The sequence below is a fragment of the Malus domestica genome, chromosome 16 (assembly GCF_042453785.1).
Source record: "Malus domestica chromosome 16, GDT2T_hap1".
NCBI lineage: Eukaryota > Viridiplantae > Streptophyta > Magnoliopsida > Rosales > Rosaceae > Malus > Malus domestica.
The window spans coordinates 2703819-2731277 of record NC_091676.1 but is presented as its reverse complement, the minus strand read 5'-3'; the positions used below and the strand labels follow the sequence as shown (position 1 = coordinate 2731277).

The 27459-nt window shown below is 37.3% G+C and overlaps 3 protein-coding genes across 4 annotated transcripts; all 3 read right to left on the bottom strand.

The window, feature by feature from the left end:
- Nucleotides 1–3434: 3434 nt before the first annotated feature.
- LOC103402675 (zinc finger protein GIS3) lies at nucleotides 3435–4386 on the bottom strand. Its single transcript, XM_008341427.4, has one exon. It carries the CDS (start codon nucleotides 4288–4290, stop codon nucleotides 3586–3588), a length of 705 nt encoding a protein of 234 aa, XP_008339649.1. The 5' UTR covers nucleotides 4291–4386; the 3' UTR covers nucleotides 3435–3585.
- An 8365-nt stretch (nucleotides 4387–12751) lies between these two features.
- Nucleotides 12752–17602, bottom strand: LOC103425426 (chaperone protein dnaJ 15). Its single transcript, XM_008363504.4, has 12 exons — nucleotides 17466–17602; nucleotides 17018–17223; nucleotides 16018–16141; nucleotides 15717–15799; nucleotides 15537–15648; nucleotides 15356–15460; nucleotides 15101–15151; nucleotides 14388–14477; nucleotides 14149–14257; nucleotides 13897–14045; nucleotides 13752–13805; nucleotides 12752–13221 (listed from the first exon to the last, which is right to left on the bottom strand). Exons 2-12 carry the CDS (start codon nucleotides 17146–17148, stop codon nucleotides 12982–12984), a joined length of 1248 nt encoding a protein of 415 aa, XP_008361726.1. The 5' UTR covers nucleotides 17149–17223; nucleotides 17466–17602; the 3' UTR covers nucleotides 12752–12981.
- A 1841-nt stretch (nucleotides 17603–19443) lies between these two features.
- Nucleotides 19444–26360, bottom strand: LOC103425425 (zinc finger protein BRUTUS-like). 2 transcript variants are annotated; one of them, XM_017329598.3, is made up of 15 exons: nucleotides 25784–26305; nucleotides 25323–25532; nucleotides 25048–25242; nucleotides 24623–24951; nucleotides 23913–24138; nucleotides 23542–23598; nucleotides 23125–23293; nucleotides 21771–23003; nucleotides 21399–21570; nucleotides 21080–21301; nucleotides 20849–20986; nucleotides 20203–20437; nucleotides 20001–20060; nucleotides 19847–19918; nucleotides 19444–19749 (listed from the first exon to the last, which is right to left on the bottom strand). In XM_017329598.3, exons 1-15 carry the CDS (start codon nucleotides 26069–26071, stop codon nucleotides 19609–19611), a joined length of 3747 nt encoding a protein of 1248 aa, XP_017185087.3. In that variant the 5' UTR covers nucleotides 26072–26305; the 3' UTR covers nucleotides 19444–19608. The 2 variants fall into 2 exon arrangements, with proteins under 2 accessions (XP_017185087.3, XP_008361723.3); XM_008363501.4 differs by lacking the exon at nucleotides 23542–23598 and having other exon boundaries at nucleotides 25784–26360.
- Nucleotides 26361–27459: the final 1099 nt, after the last annotated feature.

The following is a 27459-nucleotide window of genomic DNA, read 5'->3' as shown; positions in this document are numbered from 1 at the left end:
ATATATATATCATAGTACAGTGCATAATTAGAGAACCTAACATGGGGCAACTAACATATGTTACCAATTGAATTCCAAAACCCTCCACTTCATTTGTAAAATCTTATTAACTTAATGGAATCAGTGCAAGACCCACGCAGAAATGATACTTGATTAGTTCCTGTTTAAGGCCATTTTCCAACGTAAGCCATATATATATATATATATGGTTGCATTGGAGGTTACTCATGAGTTCATGACCTGTGGTTGAACTGTACTCGTACAAGAAAAGGGCTGCTTAATTATCTTGTATTTTTCTCTCCCATTAGATGGAACCAACCAAGGCATAACAACGTGTGTCATCGAGAACCCTATTCGGGGAAGCTAATTAGCATGCTTGATTTGTCACATTCAGAGGCGTGTGCATTATTTAACTATGCCATAACTTGATTGGATCATGGTGACTAGGTACTTATACGACACTTAACAAACTCAGATGATCAAGTTTAAGTGGAGTGTCTCTCTAGACTGGCTAGGGATTGATAGAGAGAGAGAGAGAGAGAGAGAGAGAGAGAGAGAGAGAGAGAGAGAGAGAGAGATTTGTAAGGTGAAGTGGACGTCTAAATCAAGTTTCATGCCACTAATGAAGCTAAAATTGGTGTCCAATCTGGAGATTAATATATTGCTTAAGGCAAAGCCGCGGGAGTGAATTTGATTTTCTTTGCTATATGCCTCACCAACTACTCCTTTGATTAATGTTCTCTTATTGTCAAAAAGCTCTAAGGAAGAATGAACTTTTTCAAGTGCATAAGTTTTTCAAATTATCTATGATTATAAATGCTTGCTTGCACACCCTATTTTAGCTCCTTTCTTTACTCCTCAAATCATCAAATATTTCATGCCAAAAACAAACAAACAAACAATATAAAGGAAAACCCTAAAAGCATCCAATCCTCCATCTCTACTCTAGTACTTCATATATAACTTATTATTTCTCTTGTTTCCTTGTAGAAGTCTAACTCTAGCTAGTTCCCACCCCAGCTAATATGAAATGAACACTACATGACTCATTTTTTTCAAATGAGTCATTCTTCATTCATGTAAATCACAGTTTAACGTTATATTTAAACATAGCTCGATAAAAATATAAAAAAAATTGCACACATACCAAATTGTAATTAACAAAAATGTAGAAATGCCATATTTCCTTTCAAATTTAATTAAGATGTCGGCAAGCTTACTTCTTGGGTGCCCATAGTTCATGTTATTGGGTGCAAAAAGCACCGACGTTGTGTTAGTTCAAGACTTGCATTTACACCACGAAAGGGTACCATTTTTGGTAGTGCCACCTACCTTTTGACCGAGCAACTTAAGATTTGTGGGAAGAAATCCTAGATAAAACCAATGATGCGTATATATAAGATGGTTGCTTGGCATGCATTATCTTGTTTTCGTGCTAACACGTAAGCTTTAGTTTGTTTTACCCACAATAGACTCTCCCAACTTGCTCAGCTTGTAATTAAATTTAAATCGAACCACTTCTCTCTATAACTCTATTTTTATTTTTTTTATATTTCTTAATACAACAGAAACACTGATCACTCTATCTGTGCTGCTTTTTGCTGGCTGGATATCAACAACCAATTAATTCACTTCCATTAGACCTTAGCTGCTAGCTTGATTAATAAACTAATCGCTTAATAATTACAGGGAACACTGAAAGATTGTAGTGTTTAACTTAAACCCTAGTGTTATTTCAGCTTATCCAATCAAACCACTACTTTTCTATCAGTTGTGGGAGATTGGTCTGCATGTGATTGGTCCCACATTTCCATCACCACCACCTACTAGTCAAGAGGAAGAGAGGTGAAAAGAAGGCACCAACAAACCATCAATGGGTTAGTTGGGAGTTTTTTGTGATTAGAAACTCCTGAAATGATATATTTAATTAATCATTTGAGTTAATTAAATTGTGTAGTCATTAGGTAAAATATACCAAAAACTAAGAATATTTACTCAGTTAGCTGATGCAATTATCTGCCTAATTAAGTTGATCATGTTGTCAGTGAATTCTTAAGTACATACAAAATATAAAGTAATAACGTTTAATGTCTTTGGTATCTTTTAATTGGGAATCATATACTGCAGCCCTGAAGAACATCTTTCGTTTATCTATGCTGAAGCATATAATTGTCAACCCATGCTTTCATGTATGAGATAAAAAAGAGAGGAGGGACCATATATAGGGGAGAAGAGATAATTGGAGCAATAGTCTTTGAAATTTTGCTCAATTAGAGTTTTGGTCCTTGAGCTAAACATTTGTGAGTATTGGTCCCTCGAATTTGTTATAATATAGAGCAAAGATCATTTTGGCTAACTACGTTACAACTTCCACTCATTTTTTGTCCCTTAAATCCTTTATTTTGGATGGAAGTTCTAACAGAGGTAACCAAAAGGATTTTTGCTCCAAATTCTAACAAGTTTAGGAATCAAGTCACGGTTCTAGTTTAAGAACCAAAGCTCCAAATAAGTTTAGGGGTATTTTGATATGAGTCCAAAGTAACTAAAAATTGGACCTATTTCAAAAATCAAAAGTCACTAAAAATTAGACCTATTTTAAAAGTAGGCCTATAAAATTGAACCTATTTCAAATTTTCCCTTAAGTTTATTAGATTAGCATGTGAGATAAATTCTTATTAATTAAATGGTAAAATCTGAATATAATTAGTGTTAAAATCTATTTTAATGAAACTCACTATACTTTAATCTCTACCGATGACTACTCGAGTAGTCAACACCAGATGGTTGGCAATGGCATACACATCTTTCACTTTATATATCAATTAATTAATTAATTAACAAAATAAACATTCTAAAGTAGCTTTAGAATGTGAAGATTTTCTCAACTTAATTTCTTGTTTCAAAAGTGCAGATTATCACAGATGTTCAGATTCTCAGGAATCAGATAAATTTCTAAAGTGAGCATTATCATTTGGATTTTGCAAACAACTTCCCCATTTACATGTACTTTCACATTCCTTTTTCATTTCCTTTGGATCCTTTCAAAAAGTTTTCCTTTATAGCATTAAACCCTATGTCGACGACTCAAGATGCAGAAAGTCTCGAGGTTCCACTTTCATCATTCTAACTCGTAAGTGGGATTTCCGCTTTCCAAAAGAGAAATCCCAGTAGACCAAGAACTAGACGAAACTGAATGATCCAAACACGAACTTGTATTCTATTCTACCTAATTATCATAAACCTGGTGGCAAAAGAAAGAGAAAAAAAAAAAACCTTTAACGAAAAACTACATTTGTACACTAAAAAGTTAATCCTGGTACTATTTATTTTATCATTTATTTTATCTTTATTATTAAAACTTAAAATTTTCAATCCCTTTTCATTAATTTTTCTTAAAAAAAAAGAAAAAGAAAAAAAATGAGAAATAGTAGGAATGAGGCTTAGTGAGCAATGTATATGCCCGTTAAATTACGTTCTTAAAATAAACAAATAAATAAAATTTGAAATGTACAAAGATCTCCACTCGCAAAATACACATTTTTTTCCAGCTGAGTTCATATTACAAAAACCATTTATTTTGCTGAGTCAAAGGCTGAGATGCAAGTCCAAGCCCAATGCATCGTCGAAACTGGGCCCAACATCCCCTTTCGTGAACCTACTCAATGACGGCCCATCCACTCTCCCGTGGGCCCGGCTCTGTTGTAGTACCTGATGATGAGCCGGCCCCATTGACGTCAATGCGGAATCCCCTACACCGCCACCGTAGGAATAACTCCCTGCAGCCCTCCCGTGATGGGTCGCCGCGGGAAACATGCACCCGTGCGATACATGGAACGGGGTGGCCGCGCGCTGGACGTAAACCCACGACGGGCTTGCCGGAGACGCCGCCGGAACCATCACGGATCCGGCCGGAGAGAGGAGGTGAGGAGGCGGAGTGAAGGCGGAGATGATGGGGTTTCGGGCGTAGGAGACGGTGGCGTTTCTGCTGGCTTGGAGCTGAGCTCGCTTGAGCTGCTGGCGCTCTTTCTTGTGGGCGTTCTGGTGGCCACCGAGGGCTTGGGAGTTGGCGAATTCACGGCAGCAGTACTGGCACTCATATTTACGGTCGCCGGAGGTGGAGAAGGGGGCGGATTCAGGTGAGTCGGAAGGGGTCGTGGCGGTCTTGGTGGAGTCGAGTACGGCTGATGATTCTACGTCGTCTTCTTGGACATTGAAACCGAAGAGTTTTAAGCGTGTAGTTGTGTTGTTGGTCGGTTTGGGTTCATAGTGAAGCTCCGCAGCCTCGGCCATGCTAGCTTTTAAGAGAGAGAATTGAAGTGATGAGAGAAAGAGAGAGAGAGAGAGAGAAGGAAAGGGGAAGGGAAATGGAGGATGCAGGGGAGTTGTTGCATGTGTTGGGGTATTTATACACAGGATAACAAAAAGAGGGTCTTCAATTCAATAAAAAATTAATTAAAAACAATTATTTTAAAATGTTAATAATAATTTTGAGAGGTGTTTGATTATTGTAGTCCAACCCACCGAGAGATTTTTTAATGTAATCGGCAAACGAGATGGTATATTACGTATCACTATAAAAATGGTGAGATATATGTGTTAAAAAGTTAATAACTTAAAAAATAAAACTTCCCATCGCTTATATAAAAATATGTGGTGTACAACTTGTGTTCCCGTCACAATTAAAAATTTTCCCAACGCATCAAGTAGTTCAACTTTTAAAATAATCTTAATTATTCGAATTTCAGAATTAATTTTCACATTTTATTTTTCAAAAATCAAACTCAGAACTTCACAGTGTAGATGTGAATGATCCGACCACTCTCCTCTAAGGATTTTACCCTTTAATGATGTAATTTAGTTGATTGGAATCGTATATGTATAATATATGTATGTGCATATATAGGTGGTAGACTGTGAGAGAGAGATGGTTGCGGGTTGCGGACATCCCAAGGGGAAGAAAGTGAGAGTTGTGTAATGTAAAGATTTAATGATGGGAACACGACCCAAGGACACTCTAGGGCCCAAGGATTGCACTTGTCTTGCCACTTAATCTACTTCTTTTCAATTCTTTCACTTCTGTTTCTTTCTTTCAATACATGTCAAGGTGCAAGAATGCCCTTTGCTTGACATGATGGGATTTCAAATTCAAAATTATAATTCAATACCGCTATTTAGATGTACATTACTGATCACGTCGTTGAAACATACTCTTACGGAGTTAGTTATATACGAATTCATCTGCGTTAAAGAATTGATGGTAACAATATTTATTTTATATTTTTAAACAACATTATTGGTTACAAATTGCTAAAGGCGAATGTGTGAGTTTTGTCATTTGTGACTTGAGGAGACAATGTGATGCATGTGATGGCTAGCATGGTACGGTGTTTGGCGTATATGTATTTATATACAAAATTAATTTAAAGTAAATCTACATGATTGAGTTTGTCCACTACTGTTTCAACCAGGAAGTGCTTAATCAACAACCATCTTAATTTCTTATTATTATTTGTGGTTAATATATTTTAAGCCAAACAAGCTATGTGATTAACTTGTAATTTCATTTTCTATGAATTGGACCAGGACCATCATATTTCATATGAGCCGCTCACTTAGAGGATTATCAGCCACATGGGAAAAAAATAGGGTTAGAAAAGTCTGGATGCACGTAATTTAACTTAGTGCATGGGCCAGTACGACTAGCTTTGCTTTCAGTCAGTGATGATGGGATCTTTGGGGAAGATGACCAATCCCTATCTAAAGAAAATAATGTTTCATCAAATTAAGAAACTTTGCCTGGAGATTGGAGAACTTCTCATGCCTTCTACTAAAAAATCTCTGTTTGGCGACACGTCTTACAATCTAATGACAAGTATACTCTTATTATGTATTCTTCTTTAGTGTTCGTTTCAAAGTGTTTTTAAATGACCAAATACGTTTTTAGCGAAAATGTTTGGCGTTTTAAAAACACTTATAGTGTTTTATAGGCTTCTTTCATGAAGTACTTGAAGTGTTTTTTTTCAAGATTAATTTGCATTTTTATTAAGAATTTATTTCAAAAATATTTTCATTATAAGAGTTTTCAGTCATTGTAAAAGTCCTTCAAAAGAGCCCTTATAGTCCTATGTATTTATCAAATCAATTGAACACTGTTATTTATAGTCTTATATACTCCTTGCTATAGGGTAAGTGAATTTTACCTAACTATAACATAAATTTTATTATAATAGTATCTCAAATTGATTGCGCATTGTCATAGATTTTAATTTTTATAAGTTATAGGGCATGATGAACTCGAGATACTGTTTTATGACATCTTCATTACATAATGTCTTTGAAGCTAAAAAAAACTGTAAAAAATACTACTTTTCTGATTAGGTTTTTGAGAACGTACAAACTAAGTTTTTCACATTTTAAAAACTTGGGTACTTTGGAATCTCATACTCTGTGGGGGACGAAACTCGATGAAGCAACATGAAGCCCATTTCTCTGTTTCCCCTGACTCCAACTGCTCCTTCAACTGCTAGAAGCTTTGAAAATTTAAAATCCCAAAACTTGTAACATCCACACACACACACACACACACACTCTCTCTCTCTCTCTCTCTCTCTCTCTCTCAACAATGAAACTTGAGTTTCAAATTTACCCTCGCCTCATGGTCCCGTTAGATGGCTCCGGGGTGCTCAATCTCAGGAGCCGACAGCACCCACCAATGGCCCTTTCCTTTCCCTCCAAAGTCAAAACTTTATGCATGCAAATATGCAAAATCCAAATCTTTCATGGTTTTTGGCACTCGTGATGGGTCCCACGTCAAGAGATGGATTTCAAACTGAGATCTCCTACCGTCGGTTTGCCTCTACTCCACTTTGCATGGCCCACGTGTCACCGTCTACCTATCTTCCGTATCCAAACCCTAGTGATAGTAATGATGGCAGTATCGTGAATAAAGTCAACATGGGAAGCTCTTATAACTCAAGCTGGGTTAGAGAGTTGGGTTCGGGGTGTGTTTACAACTTATATTTGGGCCCCACGGACCCCACCAATACGTGTTGTTGATCAATAGTAGTTTAGGATGTTTGCGTGATTGACGTTGAAATCCATATTAGTGTAATTAATCAAATGAATAATCAATGAATGTGATTTACTTTTCTTTGCTAGAGATCTCTGCGAATCTTACTAAGTTACTAACTACGAGAGAAAATTATAAAGACAGACAAGAAGTTGGCTTTCGTAATCTCCCACTTCAAGAGCATAAAGTTGCTTAATTTGTGATTAATATATATTATTTTCAAAAGCAGCCTATATACCCTAACCCTAATAAGTCTTCATCACAACTCCAAACCTGACCCACCTTGTCTCCTCTTTCTCTTCTTTCTCCTCTTTCCTATTTCCTCGGTCAAATTTTCCCATACAAGAAATATCCCCTCGATCTCATATACCCCATCATCATCTGGACCACCTTTCGAGTGAGAGCTTGCATTCTTTTTCGACCGTTAGATTTCACAATTAATCATGTGTTTTTCTTTTTGGTTTTGTGGTCTGGATAATCAATCATGATTACTAATATTATATACCACAAAACAACAGGCGCCATTACAAAGCTTAAATATGACCTAGATATGCTATGTTTAGGTAAATAAAAGTCAATCACTCCATCATTCATGTTTGATCGTATCGTATGGGTATTTAACTTGTTCACCCTCTACGCAAATATCTAGACTTCATTTTGTTTAGGGGTCTTTTGATATGCTACAAAGTAACTAAAAATTGAACTAATTTCAAAAGTCAAAAGTCATTAAAAATTGGATCTATTTCAAAAGTAGATTTATAAAATTGGACCTATTTCAAATTTTCCCTTTTGTTTATAGGGAGGGCTTCAATCACATCAAATGAACTGAATTACTTTTAGTTGATAATCGTTTTTTACGAATTATTTGTGCAAAAAATTTCAAACAATTTGATTATCATCACGACTATTATAACGTTCATTTTATTTGTTAGATTACAATTAATAACTGGATAGCTTTTTCATTAATCGAGTAATGTTTTTCAATTATTTAGTTTTCTACTAACTAAAGAGTGGGAAAAAGAAATAGAGTTATTGATTAAATTTGATTAATGATTCCACAAGCGACTCATTTCGTTTGTTAAGAGGAGAGATGATTCCTTCATCAAAGGAGCATGCCAATTTGCACAAGCAGGTAGGAGATGACAGTTGAGACTTGTGATGGGCCATTCCTGTATAGTTTTATGTGGGTCCATAATGCTGAAGTCTCGAACATGAAACATAGAAGAGTTACGAGTACATTGATAAGGAGGAGGGGGGAATGAGGATCCTCTTTTGATTCTTGGAATTCATAAATCATATTCATTTATCATACATTATGTAGTTATGAATTATTTTAAATTTTTTTTTTTATAAATTGAATACAAATAGCACTTGATAAAAACTGATCTCACGATGTATAACAAACGGACACGATTTATGAATGTCTGAAATCTTCACACCGGGTTGTTATGAATTATTGTACTAAATTACTACTGCACATTGATTTAGGACTTGGGATCGGGAATATCTCTGCATTAATTAGTTTGAAATGATGCATTTCCACTAATTAAACCTAACACCTTTTTTGCTTTATTAATTGGATCCAATGATTTTGTAACCTTTGGGTTGTCCTCACTCATCTATCAGTCACTTTGAGTTTCGAGTCACACTTAAGGGGAGGGTTAGCAAAACCACGCCAACTAGCTGGGGTTCTCAAGAAATGGGGCTCACCTTGTACGTCCCGAGGCGACCTTCTCATTTACATGCATGTCTGTACTATAAAGTTGAAGAGTTCAGTTCATATCGCTAGGGTTTGTAGCTTCACCTTGTAACTTTGCAAGTGAACTGTCTTCCATCCAAAAGGACTATGCTATTTCTTTTTCTTAATGTTTACTAGGAGATACTGAGTACATTTAGACTCTCTCTTTATGAAAATTGAATCCGAGACTTTCATTTTGTAATAGAAATGAATATTACCATACCGTAACGTTAGTAATTGAATGAATGTTACAGTTTATGTATAAAAAAAGCTCATTTTCTTAAATAACGTTCTACGCTTTTCTCTTTCAATGCATGGTTTGGAGTTTTTATGTTCATTGAAAAAGAAAAAGAAAAAAAAAAACATTTGGACATAAAAGTCGAAACACCGATCAAACATGCCGCACAAGAGGGGAGATCGAGCAATGGCTTAACTGGAAGCTAAAATATAATGTAATGTAATGCATGTTGTAGGACGGGTGACATAGGCACAAGGGTTTCTCCACTGATGGAGGGTTAGGCATGTGAAGCAGCAGCATCTCCTTGGTTGATCAAACTCTGGCAGGGCCCGCGCACATTAGGGCACCTTGGGACCACCTCAATTTCCAAGTTTTGTGACATTGGACCTACAAGGTGCAACTCCCTCTCTCTCTCTGTCAAATAAGAAGTGCTTAAGTTAATTAGTAGTCAGGGTGGTGAGAGGATTGTCCAATCACTAATGTTGATTAATTAACAACTGTCCACTTAACAATGGGTTTCTTGTTCCTGATGTTGTAATGGTTTCCACCATCTAAATATAAAACATATTTTAGGGCCTTAATCATGCTTTTTTGTTTTGTTGTTGATTGAAATGATACCAATATTATCATTTTAAGATTGCCTAAATCTCGATCATGGCCCACCTAGTTGTGCTTAAACCAATGACAAGACAACATCAATTGTATCAATTAAACAAGAGAGATTAGTATTTAAGACATGATCCCGTATCATGTAAAAACCCCATTAACTTTCTAATCACCTTTATTTTTGTTTCTTTTTTGCAACCATTACTTTTGGAAGGATCCAAAAAGGATAAAAAGATAACCCCAATGTGTGTGACTTTGTTTTCAACTTGGAAATCCCTTTTATGGATATGTTTAGGGAAATTTCAAAGGAAATTCCAAACAATATGGGTTACTCAATGAACCTCTTCTAAGTGACACTACCTACTTCTTCTTTTTTTTAATAAAATAATGGTGAAGGTTGGGTGGAGTTAGCTTTAAGTCATGTGAATTGTGAAGTGGCTCTCTCTCTCTCTCAATTATTTAACTAATACATACCATTATTAATTAATCCACCTTAATTAGAGCTAAACCCTAGGTTATTACAGTCTAGAATGTTTTTTCTATAAAAATAATTAAGAGCATTGCTACATGAAGTCCATCAAACTTTAGGGTTTAAAAAAAGGAATTTTAACGAAAAATTATCGGTACTATTTACTTTAACGAAAAATCATATTTTTACATTAAAAAGTCAATTATGGTACTATTTACTTTACCTTTTGTTTTGTCCTTATCATTAAAACTCAAAATTTTCAAGCTGTTTTAATTAGTTTTTCTTTTTAAAAATCCACAATTTGAATGGTTTGGAGAAGGGATTTTAGTCAATCAATGAGACAAAATCGATGTGGTATGTTTGTTAAAAAAATGTGAGAAATAGAGACACCTAGACGGCTACACAAAAAACACACCCAAATAACATATAACCCAAACAACATGTGTAGCTGGGAGACACCTGCACATGACATGACAAAAAACACATTTGAAAATTCTCCATTAAATTCTGCTGAATCACTGCTCCCTACCTTGTGCCACAAGTTCAATGCCATTAGGCCATCTCCAGGACGACGGCTAAACGTAGTCCTTAGATATATTTTAGCTTTCTAAAAATTAATACTTTAAAGATGACTTTAGGGTTAAATTTTTCCATCTCCAACCATGCAAAGTTATATTTTATATCCCTTCATATTTTACTACTTTTTAGAGACAAACTTAGCCTGATTCTTCTAGTTCGATTCTCTTTAGTCCTTTGGTTGGAGTCTGATTTTGACAATTTTAGGGCTAAATGTGACCTATAGCCCTTGACTGTAGATGACCTTAGGGTTCTACCAAGTCTATCCACGTTGACGAAGTGACCACTGTATTTTCCTCAATTTTTTTTTATTGTGAACTAATTTGAGATATTTAGTAGTAGACGGTTCTCACATTCAGTACAAAAGTGTGCGCGAGATCGAGTAAATTGAAAACACATAGAAGTTTTATATTTTTGTAAGAAGTGCTCTCCGAACAATGTGGTTGAAACACACCCCTAAACGCGTGTGTTCTCCAAACCTGGGTGCAAACCTCCACATGAAGTTATAAAACAAGGTGGCAACTATTCAGAACCTACTGTTCCTGAACATGGGGATCGAATCTAGCACATATATATGTATTTATATACGTATGTATGTACATAAAAGGATCCAATAGTTTTTGTAGGCATGTGGGACTTGGTCTTAGAAAATGGGTTTAAGCATTTACTAATCTACATTCTATACATGATCCGCTTAATTAAATTAAAGCAAGAACACTCGGATAAACAATCCCATGAATTCTGCAGCAATTTGTCCGACTCTCATGGCTTTCATTAAAAACAAGATCCAAGTGGATGCATCTGTCTAAAGTTCTGAACCGTAGACTTGAAAACATCGGTCAAGACAAACTTTTGGCTTGATTAAAAATTGAGTTTGAAAGAATCCTTGGCTTGCTAATTAGGTTTCCCTGAGGTGGCTGGTACTTGGCCAATCTAAAATAGTCCACGCGCAGATAACCTAAGACTCTGTTTACTATTGTTAGTGGTCCCTTATTTTAAGGAAAGATTAACGTTTTCCATGGTTGTTTACATTGTCGAAGTTATAAATTTTGTTAAATATGATCAATTTTAAATTACTATTAAATTAGGATAAATTGAGCTTATACATGAAAATTAATTAAAGAATGATCATAAGTATCAACTTATTTCGTATAAAAAATATTCCAAAGTTTCCAACTTGATATCGTTGTGATTTAATTAATTACATTAAAGCAGACGACGCTTTACAACAATTATGGAAAACAATTATGCTTATACACTTGGGTGTGAATTTGAATAAAAGTAATTGGATATGAGTATGAGGACTTGAAATTAAATATCTTTTATTTGATTAAGAGGCAAAGAATGAAAGTATGAAATTAAGTGTTGGACCCTCATCTATGAGCAAATTACATTTGTTGGACCCTCCTAAGCTTTAACTGGCTCAGCCGCTGGTTGTTTAAACCAATATTTGTTGATTGATTCAATTGTATTCTATGAAGTGTTATTGAGAGAAATTTCGGTAGGATGCTTGATTGATTAGGTCGGTTTTTACATTTGTTAGACAAGCGTAAGGTCGGATGAAACTAAAATAAAATTTATAGATAGTTTTATACTTATGTAAAAAGTGCCTTAACCAAATACCCTCTCATGGGCCATGCATTAGCACAGCACCAACCATGCATGAGCATAAATAATCTCTGCTATTTACATTTTTTATAGAAAACAAATTATGAAATGCAATTTTTATTAGTAGGCCCAAATTCCTACTCACAAGTCACAACTCATACACAATAAAATTTTGGGAGAAACTGGCTATTTTTACCATAAGCAGCACGGCATACACGCAACCTTAAGTTGAAAGGACTTATGTGTGATACCTAATTACCAGCTACCACCGATATGAATTTACGTAGGAATTTACAAACAGCATACCAACGAAAACTACTAATAGCGTGGGATAGAACTTGGATTAGAGGTTAACCACGAACACACCCTTACCAACTGAATCAGCGGAAATTTACATGTCTGAAATGAAATGGTGCATAAACATGGATAATTCATGAGACTTAAGGGTTATGAAAATTAATAATTTATACAGATGTATTTTCTAACTGGCACATTTTACAGAAGCAAAACTACAACATATGATAACACCAAGAACAATGGGGCAACCTATAAGAGATACATTTCGAAGAAAAGACGATAGAAGACGAGCCTCTACGCAACAGAACTGCGCAAGCATTTGACACGAATGGATATTGAAACATCTCAAATAATAAAAAATATTCCAGACGGACGGATTCTCAACCAAGTTTTTTATCTGATCCTTTGAGGTTAAGATTGAACCATTTCTTTTTACCCGACTTATCCTTCCCGTCAGAGCCTCCATCTTCCACTGGGCTCTCCGCCTTTGAATCCTCGCCAGGATTTTTGCTAGTGCTGCCGTTAGCCATACCACTACCACCACCCACGATGATACTGCTTGTCCTGGTGATAGTGAAAGAAGAATGGATATGGTCTCTCTGTTTCAGCAGCTCATCTACCTGATTTAAGTAGAATTACAAGATCCAATCAGAAAACAAATACGGAAGAAAGAAAGGGATAGTTTAGATATGAGATGATAGCAACAGAGTCTCCATTGATTAAAACATAGAGGGGTGAACTTTAAACCTAGAGACTATGTCCCTCAAATTCCATTAAAACCAGACCAGCTGGCGAGGATTGGGAAAACCAGACCAACTGGAGAGGGCCAACCACATCAGATCATGGAGTTTGAAAGTATTCGAGTGGTGATGAGAGGAAGGCTGCTACACATTTTTCCGAAAGTAATGCTTTGCTCAAATTGATATCTGAGAGGCTGCTTAGACACTACCATCAAACTTCATTGATGGTTTTTTCTTTTAACTGAAACCCAAAACCTGGCCTAGAATCTAGACTCGGCAAAGAAAAGAAGCAAAAAAGTTGTTCACACGTACTAAAAATTTCACGTTAATAATGAGTATGTTTATGAATGCATCCATGCTTAGCAGTGTGTTATAATTTACAAATGATGAGAACTATGCACAAAACTTACAGATTGCTTTTCTTGGGTGTATCTGTTGGTCACTTCTTGAAAGCGTTGCAATGCCTACATAACATTACAGAAAACTTGTAAACATAAACATTAAACATGATCAATTCCTATTACAAGCCACAGCCAAGAAAATCCAGACCAATACCTTCCTGTACTCTGTCTCAAATTGACGAAGTTCATTTCTCTTTCTTAAAATCTGAGCCTCAATCTCTTTAAGCTTCTCCGTCGTATCCTCGTATGACCTTACACAAAGTGCCTCAATTGTATAGGTAGCAGTCTTAAAAAAATTGTCTCCTGAAGAAATATCAGTGGAGGTTAAACAACAGAATGACCGACAATTTATGACAGAGTTAACCCCAAAAAGCAAAAGAACAAGGGACCAAATCAAAGTTCAGACCATAAACAGCGAATATATGAGTGCCAGCTTTTAGTTCTGAAACCTCACAAGGTTGAAGACCTTCCAACCTCTTAAAGAAAGCAGCTTCAGGGTCCTTTGCCATAGCCAACTGCACCATTAAAACCATACAACATCATTTTGAGCCATAAATAGAAATCTACTAAATCGCCACTTCTCAGGCCCATCCAGAAACAGCAGGAAACAAACTTTAAGAAAAGAAAAACCAGTGTCCTGCATACCGCATTCAAAGTCGAATCCATTCTGTATACTTGAAAATGCAGAAAATACATCCCTGCAGACGTTATTTTGCCTGTCTTCTCACTATCTTCCTGTACATAGAAGCAATAACGATCATATTTCCTATATCCATGTGCAAGTGCCACAAATTAGAACATAGCTGGTATTGACAAAACAAACACATAGTAATTGATACCTAATCCAGTCATGAAAAGAAAAGAAACGATGCTGTAACATTGAATTGTGACTTGCTACAAAGCAAATTAGAACACACATAAAAAATTAAAATAGCTTAGAAATAAGACGTTAATCAGTGGACTGGTCTGGATAAAATGCATTGTAGAATAATGCAGCGCAACACCTGTATAGACATTATCTATCTCAGAAACACCCTAAAGTTTCCCTTTTCTCGTAAGTTTTCTTAAAAGGGCTTACTTGAACATACGTTGCTTAAGTCAAACATGGGGAGATTGTTCATGACAAGATCATGGCCGGTTAAAATTACTTTTCATAACAGGTTCAAAAGAGGTTCGGTGACCACTAGATCCGTTCAAGTTGTGTGTGCATGTGTATTGTCGGCACACTAAAGCAGACAAGTAGAAGGCAACCGTTTATGTTTAAATCTCAAATGATTTCAGGCAATTTACTCCAATGGATTTCAAACATGATTATAAAAAAGAAATGAGGTGAAGCATCGGAGAATAATATGAAGTACCTGTAAGGCTAAACCATAACCACCATGGACATCTTGCTCGAAATAAAGTAACTGCACATCACAACGATTTGATTGAAATGTAAGTAAGGGTCCTAGTAATATCAACAAAGCATTTACATTGAATAGATGCTTCATGGTACATCGTCATCAACAGGATGCAGAAAAGGATATATGTATCAGTATATCGATTGGATACATGTGTGTGTGTGTGTGTGTGTGTGTGTGTGTGTATAATATATATGTATATCTATGCACCTTAAATTTGCTTTGTGCAGTTGAGGTAACTCTAACTACAATCCCCGATTCGGCTTGTTGCTCACTGATTGTTACACCAAAAAAGTGAGCACACTGTTTTTCCACCTGCAGCAAATCACAAAATATGTAAAAAATGCACCAAATCCACTACTGTTTCATAGTGATACGAACGAAACAGCACCTTTCCACTAACTGAAGTTCCAATTGGGAGAGGTCTGACTGTAACTGTACCATTAAGAGCTTCTTCAAGTACATTGGCAGAAATTGTAGTCTTGATAGGGACACCCAACTTGCTATAAAATAAAATGATTATCAAAAGACAATGATCCGAAACCCACACAAATATCTAACAATATATTACCTGAATAAAGCAGCAAACATTGTATTGACAGTCCCCAGGTTTGACAAGTCAATTTCCATGTCCATGGCATCCGCATCAAGAGCCTGAAACAACATAAACAATTAAAATTCAAACTCCATGTAGACAAATGAATGTAATTTACAAAAGTCAAATCTGAATAGAAGTATTGACTGATGCATTCCTTAAAATTACACGGTAGACCCAAACAAATGAAATCAAGAATCTACTCAGCAGTATATATGCTTATTGTGGGTTTGGGGAGAGGGATGGGATAGAATAGTGAGCTAAATTAAAAAAGCACCTCAAACCCTGCATTGTCGTACTGCCTCCTTTTCTCTGGATCCGACAAGATGCTATACGAAAATGCAACCTCCTTGAAATGTTCTGAAGCTTCAGGATTGTTGGTATTCTTGTCTGGATGATACCTTTTCATAATTTGGTTCACAACAAGATTGTATATGAAATATGTCTCAGAGTAGCACTCTAGTTATTAACATCACGCTGAATGAACGGTCATGTGTACTTTCATCACATTATAATGATCATATGCAATAAAACTATGTGAAACAAGAAAAACAAGAAAACATTCCGTAGAATCATGGTTACATTCATGAATTGGGGTCGTTTTACATCTATCAAGGGAAAAAATGCAAGATTAATGAGTGAGGGAGAGTGAGGGAGGGAGCTTTTCGGCATCAAGTAACAATTACATCTGCTGATGCTAAAATTCACTTGGCATTCAAGATTGTTCATCGTCTTTGAGGCATTGACATAGATACATGCATGCATGGGGCACCACACAGCAAACACAGCATGGACATCTGATTCTTTCTGCATAACGTATATGTTTCTAAATAATTCTAGTTCCAATTTTAACCAGTAGATACTGACAGATCCCGCAGAAGGATTAAAAACATGGTAAGGCAGCTTAATTCCCACTTTCTATGGCACAATCATTTCTCTACGATAAACAAATTATTAACACAGCTCGAATGGTGAAGATGAACTCCAAGCAAAAATGGCTTAACAAGACTAGAATAAAGACTTACAAAATCAAATCAATCACCTTTAACAAAACCCAATACACAGCCACCACAAACAATAAAAATTCCACACACCAAACCACATTTTCGGCACATGTTCGAAAGCTCGAGTTTGAACATATGTCACTCTTGCCTATAATCTTGATCGTAGTAACAATATCCTAATTCCTCACTGAGCTGAAATCAAACACTAAACCTACAATAATCATGAATAAAACCGAGCATTTGAATTAAACAAATAAAGGGAATTGAACTTACTTGAGAGCAAGCTTTCTGTAAGCGGTTTTAATCTCCTGATCAGTCGAATCCCTCGAAACGCACAGCACCTCATAGGGGTCCCGCCGTATCGCCGGCGCTGACGTCCCTTCCAATTTCGAATTCGTCCCCATCTCTCTCTCTCCAAAGAAAATTCTACTTTACAATCTGGAAATTAGAGCAATCTCCTCCGAAGCAGCCGAGTTGGTCTAATCATGGAAGAATCGAATTGAAAAACAATAGTAAAATTGCAACTTTTGGTCGCCGAAGCGCGCAATTCAAAGTCGTATTGGATCGCTCTCTCTTTTTCTGATCTCGGGAAATGAAGAGTGGGGTGAGAATTTCTATGGCGAACAGGTCAAGGGATTGGAACAAAAATTTGATCTAATCCAAACGAGGCCTAATAGCTGAAAGAAAGAGAGAAAGAAAAAGATAAATTAGGGTTTTGTACCATTTTCGCGTGTGAGAGAGAGGCAGAGCTTGAGGGAGCTGGAGAAGACCCAAAGCCAACACACTTGCCCTGTCTTCCCCTTGCAGTTTTCCCCTGTTTTATTTATTTATTTTATTTTAAATTTTTAAAGGAATTTACACAAACATCACCTGATCTTTAATGGGTGTGCAATCGCCATCTTAAATCCAAGGGTATTTTTGTCTATTTAATATCTAAAACAATTATTTATTCAATTTCAAAGATGTACAAAAAAATAAAGAGCAACTAGACTTTAACAAAATAAAGTAATTAGTTGTATAAAGTAATTAGTTGTATAAAGAATTGAGTGAGAAATTTATTATCACCTCATGCAGAGATCATATTTAAGCATGCTTGAGTTTTCGAGTTAGTAAGAGACACCATCCTTAATAGATGCGTGGCAAACAATATTACAATCTCATATTAAATAAATATCAAAAAGTGATTTTTCCTGTTGATTGCCCCTATTAATTTGTTCTTCCAGATTTTGTATTAGGCAAGGTATTTTGTTTAACTTGTTTACTTTGGATAAAATATAAAAAAAAGAATAAAATTTTGACAGAAGCAGACGGACTATCCAACATCAAACTCTGGTAAATTGCTAAAAAATATTCTTTGGGTTATGTAAAATATTAAACTGCACGCAAACAATGAAGTATTACTTTGGGGGTGAGGCAAAAAAATTAAAGGAGTTTTAACAAAACAATGAAACATTCATAAAAACTGTTCACTTTTAACGAAAAATCACATTTTTTTTTTGTATTATTCATCCCACCTTATTTGTCATTTTTCATTAAAACTAAAGTTTTCTTGGACTTTTCGTTAGTTTCCTTAAGAGCAAGTCCACCCCTAAGGACTTTGTGCCAGCACCCAGCGCATTTATCCACTCAATTGAACAGTAATAGACCCCAGTAAACAGTAATAGGCCAAAGCATCTCCACCCCTAAAAATACGCTGACACCCAGTCTATCTAATATTATATTATTTTATTCATATCAATTAATATTTTATTATTTATTTTATTTTTTATTTTTTCTTCTTTCTTCCTTTCCCTCTCCGATCCTTTCTCTCTCTCTCTCTCTCTCTCTCTCTCTCTCTCTCTTTTCCAGCTCACTCCCGTGAGCTCTCCTTCTCCTTCCTCTTCAAAACCTTCCATTTCTGCACGCCATCCACCCTTGCATCTCCGACGCCATCCACCCCTGCATCTCTGACGCCATCCACCCCTGCATCTCCGACGTCGTCGACGCCGTCCTCCTGCATCTCCACACCTCTGACGCCGTCGCTTCGTCCTCCCGTCGTTCTCCCTCCGTGGTTCCTTCCCTCCCGACATCCTCTCCCGCCTCGACCAGCTCCGCTCCTCAGCCTCCAAAACAACTCCCTCTCTGATGTCATATGCCCTCCGACGTCACACTGACGTCAGATAGGCCGGTCCCAAGGTCTGTCGATTTTAGGCCGGCCTGTGGACTGGCTTGGGCTGGGTGCCAGTCGATTTCACAGGCTGGAGTGAAATGACAGGGTGCCAGCCTGGTTTTTTGACTGGGTGCTGGGTTCTCTTCTTCCCGGTGGAATTGCAGTTAAAGGGTTTTTGCACAATGGCAACTTTGAATATTGGAGAAAGATAGAAGCGTCACACTTTTTAATTGGTTTGGCCGGCCCAGCCCACGCTAAGCAAATTATAGAGATGTAGTTTAAAAGCTCGTTTGAATGTGCTTTTAAAGTGACTAAAAGTGTTTTTAGTGAAAATATTTTTAGAATCAATTTTTAGTAGAAATGCAAGTAAATTTTGGAAAAACACTTAAAATGCTTTCTGGAAGAAGCACATCTTTTGAAACCAAAAAACATTTTCTCTAAAAGCGTTTTTAGTCATTTTAAAACCACATCCAAACGAGTCCTAACTCATTTGCGAGGTCCATCCAGTCTAAATGCTTTCCATTTTCACTTTTTATGTGAACATTAACGATGCCCAAAGTTAAATTGAATTAGCTATAGTGGTGCACATAATTTACAAAGCCACGTGTGGGTTGTAATGGTATTCGACTGTTTTGACGTCCCCGTTTCATATAAGTCATTCTCCAGGAAAATGTATTTACACTCTCGTTGGAAAACATGGCAAGTCCATAAGCCATCAGTTGTGTGATGTTAAGCAGTGGGAGTTGGAGTCTACCCTGATAACCTTGGTGTTATAGGATCCACAAGTCCCGCACTTATGGTACAGCCAGTGGAACGGCGCCGTCCCCTTCCTATCACAGTCGTTGCACAGTATGTCCTGGAGCAGTATACCAAAAATCAGTCGCTTTCCTTGGGACAATGGAGATGATAAGGGGACAACACAACAAATGGGAGAAAAGCGTCGGATAATTTACCTGACAGCGATCCCTGTATTCTTCTGGGAGTTCCTCGGAAGCCAGTAGCGCATCAAGCATGCCAAAATAAACCTGCAAGGCAGTCAAAATCTTTATAGGTTACAGGCTTGCAGAGGGGAGTTCCCATCATTCAAACAAAAAGGTAGATCGTTACCGCCATATCTCCCATAGATTTGCTACAGATTGGGCAGATGTAGTGACTGCAAGTGTATGCCTGACATGATGGATTGGGGAACACAATTACATATTGATCTTTCCTCGAACAATGGTCCCTTAACTAGAGATAAATTTGGAGTAAAACGGAAGTAGGAACGAAGGAAAGAAGCTCAAGAGGAACAAGAGAAGGAAAAAAAAACCTGGAAGCAAGCTGAATGCATGTAATGGCCACAAGGAAGAGCTCTCACAGTTGCACTTGAGGTAAACAAAAAGTCGCAGCAGATGGGACAGTTTATTTCAAGACCTTTTTCCCTGCATTTGTGATCCAGTAACTTCATCCCCAGGCAACAATTGCACGTCATGCAATGAAAGAAGTCGATACCAAGTCCATTCCCAACACGACATAAATTGCAGGAAGGACAATGATAAACAGTCCTGATATAACCGAAAAAGATGAGGTGAGAAACCCAAATTTGCAATCAAAATTCTAGATTCATAACTAAGAAGCAACACCTAGAGCACTAAATGATAAAGGTGTATAGTATACGTCTATGTTTGACTCCAACCCAGACTTCCCCACCAGCAAAGTTAGCGTTCCATCAGTTTATGTATAAAAGGGTGTGCTATCTACACACCCATTTTTACCTCTCACACACCCTTCTCAATTTCCAGCCGTCCGATTGAATGAATTGAAGAAGATCAATGGACAAAAAGTTAACAAGGGTGTGTGAGAGGTAAAATGGGGTGTGTGTATAGCACTACCCATCTAAAAATGATGAATCTTGAGAATCCAAATTAACATAACCTAGTTTCATTTGGAGGAAAAGTTCTGACCGAAGTATGCACCTTTCATCATCAAAAAACTTGCAAACACTACAATAGTACTGTGCCATCGAGAATCCATTACAGGAAGGTGTTGTGCAGACTGGTCCAACAGGCTGAATTTTCAAGCAGCGCATGCACATCATTTCAGATGTAGCCTTCCTGCAAATTAATCAAAATAAACATGAATGAGCAATGTCCATTCACTAACAAAATGTCCAATAGAAGATAAAGAAATGAAGAGTATATAGTTACCGATCCATTGAATGGTCGCTCACGTTATCATGGCAGAACCTACATGTAAATAACTTGCCACAGCAAGCAGCACGGAATTTGCAATTTCTTTTATAATGCTCACATCCAAACACTTGTTTCTCTGAATCACGAAATGATGGTGAACATCCAACCAAATCTTCACCATTTGAACCTTCGATTGCAGATGCTTGAGGTGACTTCTGCTGAGAAGCTATCCATCGACTATCATGACCCATTACTTGATCAGGACAAGTGAAATGTAGCATGGATTTACAAGGCTGAAGATAAGTGTTCGTGAAATAATTAAACATGAACATACCTGGTCATTAGATTTTGAAGCAGATATGCTTTTCTTCTTGGATCAAGAGTTGAATCCCGAGAAACTTTTCTTACTTCTGATTCAAGCTCATTCTGATTCATCCTAAATATATCTTTCCATCCTGGTTTAAATGTGTCATCAGTATGTTCGAAGCTTTCAGAGGCCTCTGCAACTGAAACAGTAGATTTGAAGGGCATGAGAAAGTTTTTACATAAATGTAATATCTACTACACAATAGAATCTTATAGATTTCAAGAAGTAATGACTACGCATTTATCAAAATCATACCTCAGCAATTTCTTTCAAATAACCATAAAAGTAGATTCTGGACAATTTGTAACTAGACAGCAGTAAGAAAAGTATCATACAGACCTAAAGATGTGCAACTTTCTGGTGTTTCTGTATGGGAAGATGCAGCTGGAGTTCCATCCCACCATTCATTAAGCCACTCACTGAACATAGTATTTTTGGTTGCTTGCTTCCATGTTTCCATCAATTTATTTTGCTCTTGCTGAGTAAGAGCATCCGTTACCCAAGGCAACATTGATTGAAGAACCTCTGCTCCTGTAGTACCAATTATTCTACCAACAATTTTATCTTGTTCTTCCACAGAAAAATGTTTATCAAACAATGGCCACAGTTCAAGTTCTTCGCGGAAAACATGGTGATCCAATGTCACTCTTATGGATTTGCACATGCCCTGAAGTTTCGTGGTTAGTCCATTGTACTTTCTCAGCGTATCATCACACTCGAAAGAATCCAAGCTACTTCGAGTTGAATCATTAGACACATTTCCAATACTCATCAATTCATTAAGTTGTGAAAGCTCAGAAAGAACAGAAGAAATATCCTCAAACAGTTTCTCTTCCTGCTTGTGATCCAGAGTGTAAGCATGGCTAACATTATGAAGAGTCTCTTTGGCTTCTAATGCTGGAAATACAATATCGTCCTCTGCATTACTATGAGCTCTATATAGACCCCATAACAAACGAAACCTACCAGTAAAATGCCTAATAAAAGCATCATTACAACCATTAAGCTTTCCAGATTCAACATCCAAATACTCCAAGTCCTTACGTATAGCTTTATGGAACTTAAATATGTTATCAATAGGTCGTGTTGTACTACTAGCGTCAGTAGAGCTGGTATCTGTTTCCCAGTTAAAAAGACTGGAGTTGAGCGGAAGAGTAGAAGGATTAAAAGATAAGCCACGCAGAGATTTTGCCGGAGTAAGAGAACCCACTCCTAAGCTACAGTCATTTACTCCTAACCCTGGGACACAGCATGTCTGGTTACTGCTAGAACTTTGAAGGGTATTTATACTTTCTATAGGCTGGCAAGCAAAAGTTTCTGATACTGAGCTTACGCTCTTGACTGGCCTTAGATTATCATCTGCTCCATCTATTTGATTGCACAAAGGCCTTTCCTTAGCAGAATACATAGATGTGCACAAACAGAGTGACTTATAGCTACTGTCTTCTTCGGTTACACTCAATGTCCTTGGAGGACAACTGATTGCACTTGAAGACAAACAAATGTTTGCAGAATGACCTTTGCATGCCCAGCCAGAAAAAAGAGTAACCAGTGCTGAATCTGATGCTGGAGCTGCATTACGATAACCTTGGTAGTTAGAACAGGTATACAAGATTATGCAAATAGCAAGGAGAACACAACATTTGCTGGAATAAAAATAACAATAGTAATAATTTGATAACTCAGGAGGAACCTGCTATTCGAAGATTTTGAAGAAAGGAACTTGCTTCCTTTTCAGTAAGCGATCCTACCAACCATGGCAAGACACACTCAATCAACTTCAAGGGCATCATGCATAAGCTTTGATACATAAGATCCCTCTGTCTTTTGGGGCTAAAATGCTTACGAGCAAGTGGAAGGACCTAAAATGCAATGTACTCATAAGATGACATTTGAGCAGAACAAATATGCTTGAACAGAATAAACGCTGAATCAGAATAACAACATTGTTAAGGCACCCTAGACACTGCTCACAGTCACAACACTCTCAAATAAACTATTTTAAACCGATGTCTAGAATTGGAAACTAAATTATCATATTCATGCATTTGTCTAACAAAATACCTAAAGCATCTAGCTTTCCAGATATAAGAACGGAAAAGAAAATTACTTTTCTTGTATGTTCGGTTTTCAGGATAAAATCCTTGAAGCTTTCAAATACTCTAGTCTGGACAACAAGAAAGATGCAGGGAACTTATTATCAACTTATCAGAGATAATTTTAGAATGTTTCTTTTCCTCTCTCACAAAACCTATAAAAATTGCAGAAAAAAAATTATGTCAGGTGGGAGAACTGATTTCCATGGTGCCCACAACTTTCCTTTAAACGAATTCATGAAACAAATAGGAAAGTTACTTTCCTATAACTTGCTCTCTACTTATTTGACTATGATCTTAGGAATGTGAAAAATAGGTTAGATATTCTCTCCCTCTCTTAGGCAGGTCAGCTCATTGTCATATTGGAAGTGGAAACAGCACGCACCTGAAGTTCCTCATTCTGGAAGTGCTTCAGTATGCCATCTTTTATCTGATCAGCATGAGAGCATAACTTCATATAAAATTCAGAAGTGGATGAGTTAGCTCCTGCTCTCTGGATGCTTTCCATGAGGCACCTAAGCTTGTCAAATTGAATTTCTTCTTCTGCGTGCTCGTGAGCAATATTGAGTTCTGCATCTAGAGAAGGGAATATAACTTTGTCCTCAGCAATGCTGCAGTGAAGTCAAGAGAAACTCATCTCATAATACGTAGGCAATCATAAGATACCAAGTATGTAAAGCATTTGATTCATACAAGTCTTTATACAGCACTGATGTCTAGTGTTCGTTCACAGTTATGAACCCAAAAAGAATTCAACTGCACATAACCCATGATGGCACAGAACATATGATCTATTGAAACTTAAAATTACAAGATACTAAAGTATACACAACAACAAGTTATCGTCTCAAAAATCATAACCTTGCATAACTCATGGAACTGAACATTTTAGTAATTAACACGATTTGATTAAAATAGGCACAAGAGGTGGCAAAACGCGGTTCAAGCTAACCATTATGCAGACTGACTGATGGCCCCTACTAGTTGTCCTTGGTCATAATATAAGATGTCGAAGCAAAGAATTCAATGCATTAGGAGTATGTCATTTCGCAACAAGAAGAATATCAAAGGAACAGACAAGGCCAAAAACCATACCTATGGAAAATACAAACTTCTGCAATGAACTGCAACCTCTTGTTGAATGCAGACAAATCAGAAAAATCTCCAAAAAGTTTTATCCTCCTGACGGCCTCAGCTATGTCACTTAACTCTCTTTTTATAGCATTGTGCCAAAAAAGTATTTCATCTATAGGATTCGAAACCATGGTGCTGGAATTATCAGATTGTACGTCCACACGTTTCCTTTTACAAGTCCTGGAAGATTCGCACGCGCACTTCCCCTTATTTACAGAATCTTGAAATTGCCCCTCGGAATTACCTTTGCCCTGTGAAACATTTTCCCCTTCCATCCAGGCAAATACAACCTCCGCATCATAAAAAAAAACCTAAGGTCAGCAAAACATATATTTCTTTCTCTAATAAACAACTTGAAATGATATGCCGTGAAAAGCAACCCTCACCTGCTGCAGAAGCTTCTCTTCTGGTATTACTTTGCTCAAGTACTTGCGCATATCCTGATGTTCGTCGGATGATATGGAGGAAGAGAGCCACGGAAGAAATTCTGCCATCATGTTAACAGGAATACTACACAGAAACTGCCACACCAAGGAAGCTTGCTCCTCGAATGAAAACTTCTCAATAAGCAAAGGGAAGACCTGCCAAATTCAATAAAACTCAGCATTTGTTCAACAATGGCGAAAATCATGTAAAGTTAACAAGGGGATGAAACAAATACCTGTTCCTCTTCCTTGGACATATGCTGGCTGATTGATGTTTGGATGGCTCCAGTACAAGAAGCCAACTCTCTCCGGTAGCTCTCCTCATTTTGTTTATCGGAGTCTAGCAGCTCAAACAGTTGATCGAAAAGAACGCTCTCTCCCTCGTGTTCAAGAGAATACGTTCGAGCCACATTCTTCACCCGTATATCTAGAGCTGGAAATATGACCTGAAAAAGCCCCAATCCATCAATTTTTACTTCCTAAACAGTTTGTGCATAATCTACAACCTCAAAATTGAGCAAGTATAACCATCACTACCATAAAATGTAGTTAAATAGTTACATAACGCATAGACGATGAATAATTAAACCAATAATACTAACACTAATCACCAAATTCTCTACAAAATTGAAATCTGAAACAACTGGAATGCTATAAGCATACAGTGTCACAGGCCAGAGTCAAACCACAAACACACCTCGTCCTCGGCCTTGCAATGGTGCTTATAAATAGCGCGGAGGAAGCGGTAGCCCTCCAGCAAGGGCTGAATTCCAGCGGCGGAGCCTTCGCTGGTGGCGAAGGCCATGGCGGCTCGGTGGAGGCCGTCGAGCTCGGAGAGAATAGCCTTGTGAAACAGCAAGAAGATGAGGATCGGCGACTTGTGAGCCGAGCTCTTCAGGCAAGTCTTGGACGGAGAAGGATCGAGCGGGGCTAAGGGTCCAGCCATTACCGCCACACCTCCACCGCCAGGAAATGGTGCCGCCATTTATAGAAACCAACACGTCGTAAATTTGGGAATGTGATTACCGATTCAGATTTCCATAAACCCTAGGGATTCCTGTGCTGCTAGATTTGGGGAATCTGGTCGGCTCACCAAAATGCAGACATACACGCGCGCTCGTTTATGGTGGTTCTGATTGTGCGAGGAGGACGGGACGGGCGAGAGCACGAGAACGTTCAACGCCTTGCAAGAAGATAAGGGAGGGGACATTTTATAGTTGTCCACGTCGCGAACTGGCCACCGTGTTTTATAGGTAGGGGTCATTAATGAGACTGAGGTTATACTTTAGGGTTGTTGTCGTAAATATACAAGTTTGAGGAGAATGATGACGAGTACAATAGTTGTCGGGAGGAGAAACAATTATATATTACACGTGCCCTCCACGCGTGAGTACGCCACCACCACGGCGGTTTTGGACTGTGTACATGGACTATCGTTTTGACCACGTAAGCATCCACTCAGTGATGGATAATATCATACAGGTTGCACCATCACGTGTACATGGTTTGTCGTTTTGACCACGTAAGCATCCACTCAGTGACGGATAAAATCAGGTAGCCAAGGTAGATCTTATCATAGAGACAGGTTAAGGGTTCATTTTTAATAATATTGATACTAGCGTATGGGCATACATAAAGTGTGTGAGAAATTTTTTTGTTTTGTTTTTGAAATAGAAGGAGAGAGGAAGAGAGTGATAGAGAATATGGGAGTGAGAAGTTTTTTTAATTTTTAAAATTTTTGGAAAAAAAACAGCAAAATTTAGTTGTGTAAAATTACATTTCTGCCCCATATTCCTTATTCATGTTCTGTTTAATTAGATGATTAAACTGATAATTTTATAGGGTTTTGGTTGATAATGAGTGTTTTAGTAGAAATTATCTTCAACTTATTAATTATTACTTGCATAGTTCAATAGGTGCAAGATTTTATTATAAAAAATCTCAGTATTAATTGAAATTAAGATATATAAATTCTTCTTTTCTATATGCGGTATTTGGGATATTTCAATCATTTGAGATTATTACCGGAGTAGGGCTTAATTAGACATGAGGCGGACGTGGAGGACGTGCCAATGTTTGGGAGGCACGTGACATGCCCGTGTGGTCACAAGTTCCGTGTACGTACAGATATTCTTCTCCCATGGCTTTGGAGATACCAAATTAACCTACTACCTGAACAGAACTGGTGGCTACCGATCGACTACGACGTGCATGTTCACGTATGAACTAAAGTTGTAGAAGATAGGAAAACAAACCATTCTATTTCTTTCTTTTTTTCCCCTTTTGGAAACTTTAACGTGATAGGCCAGCATATTACTCGTGGCGAGATTAATGTGATAAAGAATTATATGAATTGGGTTCACGGCTTATCAC

Excerpts from the sequence above, each read along its gene's own strand:
- LOC103402675 (XM_008341427.4), bottom strand. The coding sequence starts at position 4,290 with ATGGCCGAGGCTGCGGAGCTTCACTATGAACCCAAACCGACCAACAAC.
- LOC103425426 (XM_008363504.4), bottom strand. The coding sequence starts at position 17,148 with ATGGGGACGAATTCGAAATTGGAAGGGACGTCAGCGCCGGCGATACGG. Across the intron at positions 15,152-15,355 it reads CTGCACAAAGCAAATTTAAG|TTACTTTATTTCGAGCAAGA; the intron begins GTGCATAGATAT and ends TGTGATGTGCAG. Across the intron at positions 14,258-14,387 it reads TGGATTCGACTTTGAATGCG|TTGGCTATGGCAAAGGACCC; the intron begins GTATGCAGGACA and ends TTAATGGTGCAG.
- LOC103425425 (XM_017329598.3), bottom strand. The coding sequence starts at position 26,071 with ATGGCGGCACCATTTCCTGGCGGTGGAGGTGTGGCGGTAATGGCTGGA. Across the intron at positions 23,599-23,912 it reads TCCAGAATGAGGAACTTCAG|ACTAGAGTATTTGAAAGCTT; the intron begins GTGCGTGCTGTT and ends CTTGTTGTCCAG. Across the intron at positions 20,061-20,202 it reads TGCATTCAGCTTGCTTCCAG|GCATACACTTGCAGTCACTA; the intron begins GTTTTTTTTTCC and ends CCATCATGTCAG.